The following is a 17031-nucleotide window of genomic DNA, read 5'->3' as shown; positions in this document are numbered from 1 at the left end:
ATTTTGAAAAGAAACAGATTACGGTAATAAGATTTCCCCTTGAGAGCATAATTTATTATAAAATACTCCCAAAATAAAATCCTTCTTTGAAAAATAGTCTTATCTAGTTGCTCAGAGTTTAGACTCGGGATCGATGATTTAAGAGCCTGGTAGTTCTGGAGACTTTTGAGAGAGAATTGATCTTTGGAGCTAAATCTGCCAGATTATATACCGCTTGGCTATTTCAGCACATGTGTTGAAATGGACATTTTTATGTATAATTATGGATATTGTGTATAGTTTAAGAGCATACTTTATTGTCTGTGGGGTGTGTTGGGATGTGATGGGACAGAAGCTTTGTCTTAGAGCAGTAGTTCTCAAACTTGGGAATGGATCAAATTTATCTATGAAATTTGCTAAAAATACAAACGCTTGAACTTCGCCCCAGACATGCTAAATCTTGCTTGTGTGTAGTACCCAGGTTTCTGTAGATACGAAAAATTCTACAGGTGGTTTTGGTGCAAGCCAAAGTTTAAGCAGCACCCCACAGCATCTGTCTAGACCCAGGATTCATCACTCCTGGGGAGACTTTAAGCTCAGCTATTAATGGGTACAGGAGGAAGAGAAGGTGATGGACTCTCTGGAGAATCAGTCCTTTGATCGTGTTGGATTTATAATACCTCACTTCCCCGAAATTCACAGCTATTTAATAGCACAGAAAGATGGCAATGAAACTAGTCTGTATATGCTCCAAGGACATGTTTAATTTTATATTTGTAGACTCATAGCAGCTGGCACAGTATCTTTCATGATAGGGGCTAGGTAACTAGATGTTGACTTAATGAATGAATGAATAAGAATGGACAATAAGTACAGAGTTCATATTAAGAAAGCTGAGCTTGAAATGAGAAAACCCGGCCCATATTCCAGTTCCTGCCATACAATAGCAGTTTGAATTTGCTAATTAAAAAAAATCCTGAAATGTTTCTTTTCACATGGAATAGAAATGATGATGTGTACCTCAAAGGGCTGTCATAGGCATGAACCAAGAGTATAGTGGTGAACGTGCTTTAAAAATTGTAAAGTGATATAAACGTGTGTGGCAATATCACTACCAGTAGTACTAGTTCTGCTTCGGCCCTTACTCATCCTACTATTACTACCCCATGACCTCTCAGATCCTAATGAAAAACAAGACCATTTGCATTCTGCTCTACCAATACACGATTACTCACATAGTAGCTGTGCATGTATTTCTACGCAGGGCTGGATTTGAGTAAGGTTCATATTGAAGTCTTCAGAGTGTAGCTTTCTCTTTCCTGATCTAATTTTTTCCCAGGAAATGTTTTCGATGTTCCATGGTTCAGATTAGCCGCTGTCTGTTCTACAAATGACAATAAAGTAAATTAAGCCTGTATTTTTCCGGCTTTCAGATCTCAGTTGTGAGAGAGGAAAACAATTCCTTGCACTTGACCCATCCTCTGTGTATTCTATGCCAGACTGTGTTACACAACAGAATTACAGAGTTAAGGAGGTTTAGAAAGTAATTCACCCTTTAGGGCATTAAGAGACAATACAGGTCAAAATCCTGTATCCAAAATTCTGAAATCTGCAGAAGTCTGAAAATGGAAGCTTTTCTCAAGATCGGCATCGCAACTCATTCTGCAGACGTAAGTGTTAAGGGGTCTGTTGCCCCTCCCACTGAACCTGTTCGGAAGTGTCCCTGCAGAAGTGTCAGTGAGCTGATACAGGGTTGCCCCGGTGCCCCTGGTGGAGGGGCCATGAATGCATGTGTGATACTTGCACAGGCTCCCTTTCTAAAGTCTGAAACACACAGGGCCCCAAGGATTTCAGAAGTGGACTTGTAGCTCCTGAGTCAGTCAGTTCTTCAAGTGAGGGCTCCTATTATAAGTGTGGGTTTGTCTTAATTGTCGAGCTGCTCCTTTGAGACCGCTTTGTATTTAAAAAAATAAACCCCCGGAGAGGACGTACGCCATCTGAAATGATGAGTTTCTGATAGTGGGAAGTACAGCATTGTTTAAAGATCACTGCAGTTGCTTTCTAGAATGAGAAATCCTAACGCTTGTCCTTAGATCATACAGGGGCAATTTCAAACCATCTTGCAATTTGGACGAGCTCTTTCACCAAGACATTCTGAGATGTAATAAGGAATTGAATCCTAAGATGCCTCTGGCATAAACAGCAAACTTATCTTTAATGATCACACATATGTACTCACTGAGTAAAGGAACTTAAAATGCATTGTTTTTGGTGCAAGAAGCAGATTTTAAGCTAAATGTATGCAACTGCATTGTAGATTTCTAAAAGATTTTCAAATGTTCACATGAATCCCTGTTGGGAAAATATAGTGCCTAGTAAATATTTCATTTATGTTTTACTATAAACAAATCTGAGTATTATCTAAAAATTTGATAAGTTGAATTTGTCTTGAATTTATTTATTTTTTCTGACACTGCATCAGTTCTGTTAATACTGTAGGGTCTTACATTTCACAAAGGCACTTCTAATGACGGAAAAGAAGTTTTAGACCCTTGAGGATGAGCAAATGAACTTCTTTTTATCTTTAACGGGATTTTTGGAGAAATTATTATCGCCCAGTCCTTTCGGCTCACCCAGTATTCCCAAATTCCATAACCTCTCATCTCTCCCTGAGACGATCCTAAATATAAGTCATTTGTAGATAAATCATTTAGAGAGTTTAGAGAGAGACACACCTGGTATTGGTACTCAGAAACTTCCGGAATTCGGCAAAGAAATGATTGAAAAGGTACAAGCTCTTGAAAGTCTCTGGATAAGGAAGGAATCAAGAAATATATTGAGATTTATGGAACTAATACTTTTGGGAATGAATCCCAAGATCCTGGCATTGTGGATGCATGGCGCTTCAAAAGGAGAAAGAGCTAAACTGGGAATCTTGTCTACACTTGTAAATTTTTCTGATCCATAAAATGAGAGGATTCATAGTAAAAGCTTTAAATTTTCCCAGTTGTTCCATTCAGATTGGCCTCAGTCGCCAGCCAGGAAAACGGATTTTGTTCATTTAAGTGAAGTGATAATAAATAATCTCTATGAATTAGGATTTCTGAGGCAGGAACAAATCACAGAAGCTGTAGGCACAGTCTATGCTATGAGGAATACATCCAATCTTTTCTCAGCCCTTTCTGAACCTCAAAAACAAGACATTGATAACATTTTGACTCATGTCTATCTAAATGTCTTCCAGGACAAAGATTCAGCTTTACTTCTCTAGATTTACTCTTCATTTTACCAATATATTTATAAATTCTTGAGCATTCAGAGGAGAGGGTCTTTGCTGTCTTTCCTTACACAAATCTCAAAACACATTTTAGATATCATAAAGCAATTTAATTTCCAAAACATCAGTGAAGCATTTGCATTTTTTTCTTTTTCTTTTTTTCTTTTTTTTTTTATGAAGGAAACGGGAGAAGGAGATAGGGAACTTGTTATTAAGCAGCTAATCTCAATCTTGCCTGATATTGGAACGGATTTCAGGTGTTGAATATATGTATGTGGGTGTTTGAGTTTTTTTTTTTAATTAATTAATTTTTGGCTGTGTTTGGGTCTTCGTTTCTGTGTGAGGGCTTTCTCCAGTTGTGGCGAGTGGGGGCCACTCTTCATTGCGGTGCGTGGGCCTCTCACTGTTGCGGCCTCTCGTTGTGGAGCACAGGCTCCAGACACGCAGGCTCAGTAGTTGTGGCTCACGGGCCCAGTTGCTCTGCAGCATGTGGGATCCTCCCAGACCAGGGCTTGAACCTGTGTCCCCTGCATTGGCAGGCAGACTCTCAACCACTGCGCCACCAGGGAAGCCCCAGCATTTGCATTTTTATATGAGACAACAGGGTTTCTTAGGGGAATTTCTGAAGTATCTTACTGTCAACAGTTGCTTTTAATTTTTAACGTTTTGGAGCTTCAAGTCCAATCCCTGTTGTCTACAGAGGGCCCCGCAGTGGAAGTGATCCACTCTACTTTTTCTTTATTTCAGTATGTGAGCCAACTCGTCAATGGCTCAGCAGAAGCCCTGCTGGGTAGTGAACGCTTTGTTCTGGATAATAAAAGCGTTTCTTCCGTGAATTATTCAATAGATGAGGGGTCTTCATCTATTCTCCCGTGGGCACAAATCCTTTCAAACCTCTCAGCAAACGGCAGTGAGTTCCATGAGTTTACGGCCGTTCACTGTACCATTTCATGGCTGCAAATGTGGGCCCAGATCTGTGGACGACTGGCTCAAATATTTCAGCTGGACACGAATGTTTTCACTCCTCTTCGTGTTGGTCTCACTCAGATTTTGGCTGCACTGGAAAGTGATGTGAAAATTCCCAAAAGCTGCCAGGGAATATTTCCAGATGTGGAAAACAAAATGAACTCTCCTTTGAAGCTTGTTACTTGGATGTTGACTATAATGATGGGACCTTATTGTTCATTGAATATGTCAAAAATAAATTGTGTGAACGTTTACTTAAAAAATGTGACTGACTTTCTGAACGTTATACTTAATGCAGTCTTTGAAAAAGAAAAGGTACCAAAATCTGAGATTTTATTAACTCTTTTAAATGATTCCACAAACCAAGTAAGGATGGTTATCAACAACTTAACAAGGGACTTTGATTCTGCGCCTCAATCCAACTGGAAACGTTTTACTGAATTAATTCTAAAACCCATAGAAATGTCAGATGAAATGCCTCGTCAGTTTCAAAGTACTTGGCTGCATTTAGTAGCTCTGGGGAAGGAAATTCAAAAACTTGTGAAAGATATTTCCCCTAACATCCTGGAAAAGAACACCTCTTCTAAAACTGAAAAAAAAATTAAACATATTTGCTACCAGTCCAAAGGAAAATAGTATACACAGATCAGGCTGTTCATTTTATCAGTTAGCTAGTTACCTTGCCTTCAATTTATCTCATGATCTCCAAAATTCACCCCAGATAATTTCTCATGGATTAATGAAAGCCGACGCCCTCAGTTTATCACGATATTCCACAAGAGCCAGGTAATATTCAAGTTTTAAAGAAGGTAACTTCTCTCCTGTGCATGGTCAAGAAAACAGACATACACCTGCTAGTAGACCAGCTGGAACAGATAAGTGAAAACCTGATGGATTTCTTTTCTTTTTTTTTTTTAAAACATCTTTATTGGAGTATAATTGCTTTACAATGGTGTGTTAGTTTCTGCTTTATAAAAAAGTGAATCAGTTTTACATTTACATATGTACCCATATCTCTTCCCTCTTGCATCTCCCTCCCTCCCACCCTCCCTATCCCACCCCTCTAGGTGGTCACAAAGCACCGAGCTGATCTCCCTGTGCTATGCGGCTGCTTCCCACTAGCTATCTACTTTACATTTGGTAGTGTATATATGTCCATGCCACTCTCTCACTTTGTCCCAGCTTACCGTTCCCCCTCCCCATATCCTCTAGTCCATTCTCTAGTAGGTCTGCGTCTTTATTCCCATCTTGCCCCTAGGTTCTTCATGACCTTTTTTTTTTTTAGATTCCATATATATATGTGTTAGCGTACGGTATTTGTTTTTCTCTTTCTGACTTGCTTCACTCTGTATGACAGACTCTAGGTCCATCCACCTCACTAAGAATAACTCAGTTTCGTTCCTTTTTATGGCTGAGTAATATTCCATTGTATATATGTGCCACATCTTCTTTATCCATTCATCTGTTGATGGACACTTAGGTTGCTTCCATGTCCTGGCTATTGTAAATAGAGCTGCAATGAACATTTTGGTACATGACTCTTTTTGAATTACGGTTTTCTCAGGGCATATGCCCAGTGGGATTGCTGGGTCTTATGGTAGTTCTATTTTTAGATTTTTAAGGAACCTCCATACTGTTCTCCATAGTGGCTGTATCAATTTACATTCCCACCAACAGTGCAAGAGGGTTCCCTTTTCTCCACACCCTCTCCAGCATTTAATGTTTGTAGACTTTTTGATGGTGGCCATTCTGACCGGTGTGAGATTTCTTTAAGAATGTCAGTAGGTTAGGTACTGGCAGTTTGGGGGTCAGCTTCTTTGTTGACTTGATGGAAAAACTTGTCAACAGCTCACATTCTTGGAGTGTTAACCACCTGCTGAGGTTCTCACGCCTGCTTCCTAAAGAGGACTCCGATGTCTCCGTCGACATGTACTGTGTGCTCCCTTGTGCCATGAGGCTCCTGTGGGACGTGGGTGACAAAAACATCATGGAGGCCCTCAAGGACGTCTGTAACTTTACGCTCCTGCATGGCATAAACCTTTCAGACGTCACCAAGGAAGACTTCACTATTGTGATTAAAATTTTTTGGACACAATTGAATTAATATCAGATCAACCAGGCATCCTTTCAGAGGCTTTAACTTGTCTTCCTGTGTTTTGGTGCTGGAATCACACAACTTCTGGATTTCAGCAGAATCCAAGGTCAGGAGCCTGTGATGCCCACAAGCTCACGTCTCCTTCCTTTTACAGCAAAGTGGCCAGCATCCTTGACCACCTCCACCTGTCTTCCCCAGGTGAAGACTCACAATGTTGGAATGAAAGCTCACAGGTGGAAATAACTAGGAAAGTAGCCTGTGTAATTCATGAATTAATGGATTGGAATTCCATTCTTCTAGAGCTGTCCAAAGTCTTCCATGTTAAAACTTTGCTTGTGAAAACTGTGCAAGAATTTTGGCATAAGGTGTTACCATTTGTCCCATTTTCTGGAAATTAAAGCAATAGCAGCATCTCTGAACTTTGTCCCGGCGGTTCCATAAAGCAAATTGCTTTGCAAATCATAGAAAAATTAAAAAAAGGCAACTTTACAAAAGCCACATCAGATGAAAACCTCCGTGATAAACTAGCTAGTTTAAACAAGATTCTTAACGTTGATGAAGGAACAGAATCATCTGTTGAAATATTTCCTTACATTTGGAAAGGATACTAAACTTGCTTTCTAGGGATGAGAGCCTAGAAAATAGTGCTAATTCTGTAGTCTCTCCATTCATGACATTTCTGAATGAAATGGTTGTAGTTTAGAAGCACTATCACATTTTATTAAAAAAAGTGAAACAACTTACAACTTTGAAGAACTATGGCTTGAGTTTGAACAAATCATGAAAGATCTAACCCATAACTTTAGTATCAGATCCCTGTTTTCTGAAATTAACGAAGAAATACAAATTACTAATTCAGTGGCTCTTCAAAACCTAACTTTGCCACTTGCCCATTTTTTCGAAAGCCTGGATTCATCATCCTTGAAGACATTAGAAATCATTGAAGAGTTTTTATTGGTCATAAAAAACTGGTTTCATAAATATGCAAATGAAGATTACTCCAAAATGATACAAACATTATTTCTTCTTACAGCTAACAACTGATGATACAGCTTTGTTGCCTAAAGATATTGCTACCATTTGGGGTAATCTCTAAAATGTTTCCGGAGAAGATAATTTTGATGTTGCCCTACTTCTTCGCCTGCTAAACCAAGAACAGCTAATTAATTTCTCAGTTGTTCAGCTGCTTTTTGAAAGCTTCCTAATTAATTCAATCAACAACTTAGCTGACAGTGCTCGAGAAGCAGCCTTGAATTTAAGTGATACCAACCTTCAAATAATGAATTTCATTAACCTCGCCTTGAACCATACACAGTCAGAAAATGATGAGAGAATCATTCTCCCTCCAAGAAGCATAGTGGATTTCTTGGAACAGCTTTTGAAAACATTCTTCCCCTTTTTACTAAAGGAAAATTCTAGGGACAAAATATCTCTTCTGCTGAAAGACTTCCACAAAAATGTCATTGCAGAGATGAGGTGAGTTTACTTTTGCTTTGTATAGTGCTTGTAGTTGCACGTTACAATCCAGTTTATTTCCTGGAGTTTATAGTGTCAATGACAGCACTTGTACCAACACCTTTGAATGATCTTTGAAGTGAATTTTGTCTTAATGAACGTTTTATAAAAATCAAGGTAAAATAACTTTGATGATTGTCATCTAACTAGTAAATATATGTATATAAGCCTAGCCCCTGGGAATTAATCACTTATTATGCCTTATTACAGTTTTGGATTATGAAAATAATTATAAAATTCTATTTTATATGGAACTGAAAAACTGTTATTATATATGTATATGGATATATGTGATGGTCATATTAATGCATTAACTGTCTAATCACAAATGAAGAGCTTAAGTATTTTCATTCCAATAAATCTACTGATGTTTATATTTGGAATTGCTAAAACTCCAAAATTTTAAAACTCAGAGTCACATTATGTTTTTTCATATATTATTTTTTCATTCCTTTTGAAGCTTGCCAGTGAAAAGGCTGGAGGGAGATTCTACCTTATTCTGTGATGTCCATATCAGTCAGGTCTCAACCTCAGAAGCAGAACCAGAGCAAAGACTTCATACAGGGATTGAATTGGCTTCCGCAGTTTTGGGGCTGGCTGAGGGAGTCCAGAGTCAGCAGGGCAGGCTGTTAGGAAACAAGCTGGAGTCCAACAGGCAGGAGCTGCAGGTGCCCATCCACAGGGGGCCGTTGGGGGGCAGGGGCGGGGCGATGGGGAAGGAGGTATCCAGCTGCACATGAGAGTGGGCTTGCTGGGTCCGGGAGGTCCTAACCTTCTCGAAGACCTTGTGACTGGTGAGGTCAGGCTTCCCCAGGGCAGCATATCTTCTCCCTGACTTAAAGCTGGTTGTCTGGGGTCTTCAGTCACATCTGATGAATCCCCTCCAGCTGCACCTAGGTTAGTGTTTATGATGCTACAAAGTGGCTGTCATGCACTCTTATGAGCAAATCACCTGTGAAAACCACCAGACCAGAAGCACACAAGAAAGGGGCTCTGGGGCTTGAAACTGGGGCTCGGCCCAACCGAGTTGACAAGTCACAGAGCCCCTGCCACACTGAGTGGCTCGCTAGGTCTTGGAACATTCAGAAGGACATTACCTGTTACACTGAGAATCATTGTACGGTCATTTCACATTCCTTTCCTTTCTAAAAGCAAAGTGCATGGCTTTTTAAGATGTTAGGTTTGAGGCATTGCAATGGATTTATACATGAAATCCATCCAATCTTTTCATTATTTGGCAACAAAACATTAATTTTCATCTGGGATGTATTTTAGCATTTCAGTATTTCAGTCAGTATTATCCTCCCATGATGCTACTGTAAAGCAAAAAAAAAAAAAAAAATCACTACAGTTCACCCTTGAACAACCGCATGGGCCCAGTTATAAGTGGCTTTTTCAATAAATAGGTACTACAGTACTACCTGATCCACAGTTGGGTGAATCCGTGGATATGGAACCACAGACATGGAGGCTGGCTGCAAAAGAAAGTCAGTTCCCATAACCTTCGGGTTGTTCAAGGGTCAACTGTGTATGTTTTCAATCTTTTCATTACTAACCATGAAATTTAAAATATATATATTTAGAGTTTTGTCCCAAATGATAAAATTCTAGAAAATTTGAAACTGGATCATTTTCTTATCTCCATGAAAGAGGACAGACTGGTGAACATTTTTTCATCTTTAAAGGAAGCTGTGTATCACCTAATCAAAAGCTCATTTATGTTAGACGGTGGAGAATTTTATTTTGATAATCCTCAAGGATTGCGGTTAATGGGAGATTTATTCCACACTCTTCTAAGGGAAACCTCAATGAAAAATGAGACTGAAAATAATCTGGAGTTTCTTACGGTGGTGAATCAGTTGCTTTCCCATATGAACAGTTCTGAGGACCTTTTCAAACTCAATCAAGATCTCAGGTCTGCTCTTCACCTCGTGAGAGAAACGTCAATAAAGATAGCACATCTCGTGGACACTCTTTTAAACTCTCCTATTAAGGACTTACATGCCCTGTACCCTGCCCTCCAAGAAGTTATACTCACTAATCTAACCGATTTGCTTTCCTTTATAAATAGTTCATCCCCCTTAAGAAACAGAGTAACGTTAGAAATTACCAAGCACTTACTTGGTGTTATCTCAAGGGCAAGAGTGGGTGGAGACAGTCATGCCCTGGACCCCCTCTCAGAAATGTCCAGAACTCTGACCATGCTGGTGGACAATGGAGCCAAAATGAGAGGTCTCGCCACCTCCATCACCTCCACCGTGGACCTTCTTAAGCTGGCTGAGAAAACTTCAAGAGAGGTGGCTGCCATGTTTGAAATGCCTTTCTTCTTCACAGCCAATGACACCATGAACTTCTTGGACACCCTTTATTCCATTTTTCAACAAAGTGTTCGAGATGTTGCCAATGAAATGATTACTTTGAAAAAAGCAGATCGTTTAATATTTGAAAATATAGATGACTTGTTGACACCATTTCTTGACTTGGCCTTTGGGATGATTGGAGTCAAACCTGCTGTTTCCCAAGACTCTGATATTTTCAATGTGTCATCTAGCATATTTACATATGTGATCCAGTCCAAAGATATTTATGATATTAGGGAAGAAATAGCTGAATTTTTAACTTCTGTGAAAATCAATTTGGGAGACATAGAATGTCTCGTGGCAGCATTTAATAATGGGACCCAAATATTTTCTGTGGATTCTGTCAACTTATGGGAAGAAATCCTGGATTGCTTAGTTCCTATAAATAACATCATCAATCACAAAGACTTTTTATATTCTAATCCAATTTCCACTCATAATTTGCCTCAAGATACAAAAGGGGAAAGAACTCGTGAAGTGATCCTGTTTTTGCATGAAATACCATCACGAAACAGCATGGAACTAGGGACTTACTTGAGAAAGGTGACGGACCTCACCTCAGAAGCGCTTTGGCATAAGTTAGGGAAGGACAACAAGGATGTTCTTAGTCTGTTGCTGACATTGGCTCCACATCCAAATGACCTTTTGAAAACCGTAACAGCAGTTGGAAAGGCCTCCAGTGGGTTGAAAAGTGACAACAGAGGTGGTTTGAGTAAAGCTTTGCTTTTCAGCACTTCTTTGATTCAGGACGTGACTCACCAACAACTCAGAGAAGCAGTCCAGAGCGTGTTAAGTAGACTAGCTCTCGTGAGTCAAGAGCTTCTCCTCAACAGCTCTCAGAAGACACACTCCTTGAGCACTTTGTTTTAGCACATTTTTGAAATTTTTATTAATGCAACCCCTGGAGAGGATAGCAGATCAAGAAAAGATGAGAAGACCAAGGAAGAGCTGGTTGACTTTCCTGATGTCCTCAAACCATGATCACGTTTTGAGAAATACCAGAAGGGATTGATTGCATTGGCTGGATACTGGCAAAAGGTCTCACTGATCCATCCAAGGTAATGAAACAGTGAATTTGCTTCATTTTCCCCTGCAGTAACTATAAAACAGAATCAGGCAGGAATTGCACTGAACCAGGGTAAGCAGTACTCCTTGAGCTCAACCTTCCTTACACTCTGAAGCTGGCTTCCCCAGGGCATGGCTCATGCCCAGTCTCTTTTCGCTATTTGCCTCGTTATTTGGCATTCAAATATGATTTGAATTTATCATAAATGTCTCCACAGTAAATTATTTTTTCAAAAGTAAAAACGTCTTATTCTATTCATGTGCCCCAAGACTAGGCATGTAACCAGTTTTTCTGTTCCCCTGCTCTGGCAGCCGAGGGTTCTGCTATTTGATATGCAGATAAAAATCTGAGGCCATTCACATCACACAGAAAACTGTGCTGTCAAGGGTAACTGCCCCCTGGACAGGGCCGGGCTTCTTCCCTCCTTAGATTCAACCCGACTCTGTGGTTGATCTATGTCCAAGCACTGGCTGCCCACCCCGAATAGTAGGTCAGGGAAACCCTGCCCTCGGAAGGCCCAGCGCTGTTGGCTGTCATGCTCCGGGGGTCATCTGCTGCCTTAGGATGAGGGCGTGTGCAGCTGTGTCCCAGCCCATCCTCTCTGTGTGACAGTACGGTTCTGGTGGTCTGTGGTCTCTGAGTCCCACAGGGAGATTGAAAGTGAACCCTCTCTCATCTGCCAGGTAGCCTGACTTATTCTCGGTTAGTCCTGTTGCCACACGGCTGCACCTTGAATCCACTCCTTTTTAATAACCTGGAAGGATCTCCTTGGATACTGAAGCATGTGTCTGTTGGCACAAAGAACTATTGGTGCCTTGGAATTTGAATGATGGCTTTCAGAGCCTCATTGTTTCTGATCCTAAACTGTGTTTGACTTGACACTCGGCTCTGAATTTTCATTTCAGCTGGAGTTGGTCCTGGCAAGCCCTGCTCTTCACCAGTCCTGGCTTTCACCTACTGTTTCCAGTTCTCCACGGAGTGGATTTACACTGTGACCCCAAGACTTGAAAGTGGGCTGTGAGCTGACTGGGTGTAGTCACCACCCCAGTTTTTAAATTTGCAAGGCTTGGTGTCCAGTTTCATTCTACTTTAGTGATTACTTGCTTCCACTCTTCCTCCTGTATTCACTATTCTTTGATCATGGCCTTCTTGAATGAGGAAGATACAAAAAGTCTAAAACAGAAAATGCACCTGTTGTGGGTTTAGGGTCAGACTAGCCTGACTTGGATGTGAGTTTTGGTTCTACAGTTCACTAACTTTCTGAATCAAGGCAAATTCTTTAAACTTTCTGAACCTCCCTTTATTTGTGTATAAAACAGGGATAACACTGATACCTTTTGGGGGTATGGTAAGGATTCTACAGTAAAATAAACGTAAGCTATGCATTTAACATGCATATTAATTTGGGTTTAAGACATGAAGCATATTAGGGATAAAACAACAACCACAGACATCTAGGCAAAAACATTAGCTTAAAATTAAAATAATAAGAACAACAAAACTCCTAAAAAAGTAGAAAGGTCCATTAATATCCTAAAGATTTACTACAAGTTCCCAGATGGCAGAGGTCAGGGATCTAGAGCAAATTTGGGCAGAATTCATTTCTCCTGCCTCTGCTTCAGTGCCTGCAGTTATACAGAGAAGAGAAGCTTGGTCGTCCCAGACCTGAATCCATTGTTTTTGTCCCAAGGAACCCTCTGGCCCTATGTCATCTCCCCGCTTCTGGTCGGGCCTCATTCAGCAGCGAGTGTCACCACCTGTGTTACGTCCCATTAGAGCCCAGCCCCCTGTGGAAGTGAGTGCTGCTTTTAGGCTCTTCCTCAGTCCCTAAATCTATCATAGCACTAAGGCCAGTGAGCTTCAGGGGCAACGGGGGTCAGAAACAGAAGGCAGTACCTGGCTCTGTTTCCTCCTTGTGTCTGAAGCCTTTGCAGCAAGTCCCCGGAGAGGGGTGGGGGACGTGCACCCCACCCCCAGAGGCCCTCTGCCCCCGTGTGAGGTGGTGGCCCTGCAGCCTCACCTGGGAGCTGGTTGGAAACGTAGGATCCCAAGCTGCCTTGTACCTGCCCCGTCACAGCCTGCGATGGGCCGCCAGGCGGTCCTTAAGATGTGAGGGTTTGTGAGCCTCCTTCTGGACCACGTTCCTCATCTTAGAGGCTGAGAGACCAGGGCCTGAGGCAGCTCTGCTGAGCAAGGCCGGCAGTGGCCAGTGGCGGCCGCACAAGGACCGTCAGATCTGACCCTTCCTTCCAGGCCCACAACGCTTGGGGCACAACTAAAATGCTGTCATTAAAATCCCACAATTTACTCAAAGTCTATATATAACATTACCTGATGGGGATTAATAAATGGCCCTACACATCATTATGGTTTTCTTCTGGCCAGAAACAAAAAATTACATGTAAGCTCATCTTTCTCTGGGGCTAAAACAAGTTGCTAATAACTATTTCCCATCCCCAGTTATTTTCCAATTCAGCTATATTTTTTTATAGTTGAAAAATTAACTTTATGTTGTGTGTTGTTTGGAGTAATCCTTTGCTCTTGTATCTGGCTTCCCTAGAGGATTTTTTTTTTTTTTTTTTTTTTTCCTAGAGGATTTTGTATAATTCCACCTGACCTTCAAAAGCGCCAAATGGCTTCCTACTCTCTTCATCCACAGTTAATTGCCATAACTGTAAAGAAACCAGTTTTCATCACCTCAAGCATCCCAGCGCCCTGTCCATACGTGCATTTGGTCACTGAGCTTGCTTGTGTCCTGATAGGTACACACAGCTCCACCACGCTGAAGTTTCCGAATTAGCACATGAGAATTGCATTCTTTAAGGACGGGCTGGACTCTGACAACCAAGACACAATAATCCAACGAAGGAAAATTCACGTTTGCCGAGGGAGGTGGCCCTGCTAAGCCCTCAGGTGTGTTGAACTAAGCAAGATTGTTCTGTGGTCACGCCAACATCACAGCAGAATGAAAAGTTAAACATTTTTATAGAAAGTTTCATTCTTCCTCTGAGGAGAGCAAATTTAGAACAACATGCTGTAGAAATATTGAATTGCATATAAAAGAATGGAACTTTGCTGTGGTCCCCGGAAGCCATGCTGCAGGCTGTCCCAGCATCCTGGTGCCTTCTCCAGCGCGGTGATGTTTTCTCAGACCAGTGATGCTGCTGTGTCCGCCCCAGCAAGAGAGCCCAGGACGGGGTGACTCAGCCTGATGTCGAAGGGGCTGGCCCGTTGAGAAGCCAACGGGCCTTTGTTTTTTTTTTTAAATCAATCTCCAGGGCTTGTCAAGGATATTTATTTTCAGGGAATGTCCTTGGGCAGCTGTAGCCTTAATGAGTCGATGTGGCCCACAGTTAAAAAAATATATATATATATTTTTCTTTTCGAAGTGCTTCCCAGATAATGTTATTTATATGTTCAGTGTGTCTGATGTTTGGGATGGTTTTGAGTTTTGTAAAGAATATAGAAACTCATCTGAGGGAGGAACAAAAGCCATGGGGGGCTTAAGATGCGACAGTTTGTGAGCTGCTCTTCTGGACCACGTTCCTCATCTCAGAGGCTGAGAGACCAGCGTCTGGGGGGTTAGAAAGATAAGGGTTAAAGCTGAGAGCTGCTGAGCCCATTACCTCAGTGGCGTTAGGACCTAAGTCTGAAGAAGAATTCAGCGCTTCTGAGCCAGGGCAGCTTATTACAAAGTTGGTCGGGAGGCTTTTTTGCCACATTACCGGAGCTGGCTCCATAAAGACCAACACACACAGGTGTATACACACAAGTACACCTATGCACGCATGCGAACACAGAGACTTGCGCGCACGCATACACACACACACACGCACACACACACTATGGCACTCCAGGAGTCTGTTTAAAAATAAGAGTCTTCCTTACGTAAAGGTGGGTTTCCATACCCACGTGGAAAACGTAAGAATCCCCACCTGGCTTCCTCCTTTCTCTCTCACACTCTGACCATGTACCTTTGCATTTCGAGAGGACGGCCTCAGACGAGAAGAGAGAGCAAATGTCACGTTTGTTGGCAACAAAATGACGCTCTGAACGAAAACAGGAGACCTGCCGTTTCCTAGGCTGTGTCCTCGGACGTCTGTGGAGCGAGCTGGCCCAGCAGGGGAACGGTTCGTTCACGAGTGTTACGACGTGTTCTCGCACAGAGAAGCAGATCCTCACCTTAACGCCGCTGTTTCCCCCTAAGTGCCGCGGAAGCGTGTCGGGCTTTCCCGCAGCCTCGGAGCCCCCAGGACCTCGAGGTGATTCTGTGGAGAGTGGAGATGCTGGTCCAGCATGTCCTCGTCCTTCTTGCAGGTGGGCTGCTTGGGGAGAAGGGCTGCCCAGTGGCCGCGCCGGGCGGGCAGCGAGGTGGTCAGGTGCCCCTGAGTTTCTCCTGGGCTCAAGCGCAGCCTTCTTGCCGGTTTCCAAGGCCCTGAGTCTCCCCAGCCTCCCCACCCCCAGGCTGCGACCTTCTCCAGTCAGCTGAATGGCGCTTCCCTGCCCGAGTTCGGCTTCTGGGCTGTGTCTCTGCTCCTGGAATGTGCTTCCCTGTGTTTGTGGCCTGACCTTCAGCTGTGCCCTGCGGCTGGAGCCGGGCGGCTCTTCCCGGAGGGATGCCTGCATCCCCTTCGCTGGCAGTGACCTTGAGTTGACCTCTATCGAATGCAGTGTTAATGCTATTTCTTTTTTTTTTTATGGATATAGGAAACAAATTTATTTAATAATAAATATTATGTTTAGTGGTATTACAGAGAACTACAGTCTATGGCGGATATCCAAACACTGAATAAACGTGGGGGAACATTAGTAGGAAGTATTTGAATAAGGTAACAGTCATATCTCCCAGCAAGGTTAACAGCACTGCCAGAGTCACGTGAAGAAGCTGCCAACTTAAGCATTTGTTTTGCTTCCCAGATGTGTTATTTTTTGTAACACCACTCATAGGATTTGTATAACGTATATGATGTATTGATCTTTATTTGCAAGAATGACTCACCGTTAGCAGCAGATGGGGCCATGAACACACACCTACAACATGGCAACAGCTACAAGCAACATGGGCTGATTGGATGGTGACCACTTCTCTCTTGACTTCAACCTTCAGCTCCACATGTCAGCAAAACCTTACAGAGCAAAGCTCAATGGAATTCTGGCACAGACATGGTAAATCAGGGCAAGTGCAACTAACTCCCGTGCCAGGACTAGCTCGCTCTCACTGACTGCCAGTCCCCTGCCTGCTGTGGCCGACCTTTGATGAGTCCTTTGCCTTTTACCCTCTTCCCAGCGCTGACTAGTTCCCATTCACTTGGTGAGACCTCCTGAGCTCTAAATGCTGCTTCCCTCTAGTTGTCCCTTCTCAGGCTTCTCCAACACACTTCCCTGATGCTCCTATTTCTTAAGTCTCCCCCCTCCCCCGGCATCAGTCTTCCTTGAAGGCAGCATCCTTGTCTTCCTCTCCTGCGTGTGCCCAGTGCCTGGGGTAGAAGATCGTTCCACTGACCGGGGCTGGGTGACCCATGCAGTGACCCGAGTCCCAGAACATGTTCTCTAAAGTCCTGGCACTCAGTGCTTGTAATTTAGGTTTTTGTGGCCCTTCCTGCAGTCGTCTGCAGCTTCACTGAGAGCAGGATCTGTCACTCATTCAGTTCTGTCTCCATGATACTCAGAGTAGAGTCTATGCTAGTGAGTCATTAATACTTATATTGTAAATGAGTTCACTCGTTTGAGACCCTGTTTGTCAAATCCACTACTACAGATTTCAGTGAAATTT

General features: G+C 42.4%; 1 protein-coding gene across 1 annotated transcript in view; it reads left to right on the top strand.

Moving 5' to 3' along the window:
• Positions 1-4022: 4022 nt before the first annotated feature.
• The window catches only part of ABCA13 (ATP binding cassette subfamily A member 13), a 260151-nt gene continuing 247142 nt past the window's right edge, over positions 4023-17031 (top strand). The window contains 12 exon segments of the mRNA XM_032642592.1: positions 4023-4046; positions 4304-4816; positions 4818-4969; positions 4971-5115; positions 5985-6303; positions 6306-6896; positions 6899-7000; positions 7003-7354; positions 7356-7793; positions 9418-11158; positions 15497-15637; positions 15723-15801. Of these exon segments, the coding sequence (XP_032498483.1) occupies positions 4023-4046; positions 4304-4816; positions 4818-4969; positions 4971-5115; positions 5985-6303; positions 6306-6896; positions 6899-7000; positions 7003-7354; positions 7356-7793; positions 9418-11158; positions 15497-15637; positions 15723-15801 (4597 nt within the window).

This window comes from Phocoena sinus, chromosome 9 (genome assembly GCF_008692025.1).
Source record: "Phocoena sinus isolate mPhoSin1 chromosome 9, mPhoSin1.pri, whole genome shotgun sequence".
Classification (NCBI taxonomy): domain Eukaryota; kingdom Metazoa; phylum Chordata; class Mammalia; order Artiodactyla; family Phocoenidae; genus Phocoena; species Phocoena sinus.
Note: the sequence above shows the minus strand (reverse complement) of the source record. Positions and strands in the feature narration are given on the sequence as shown.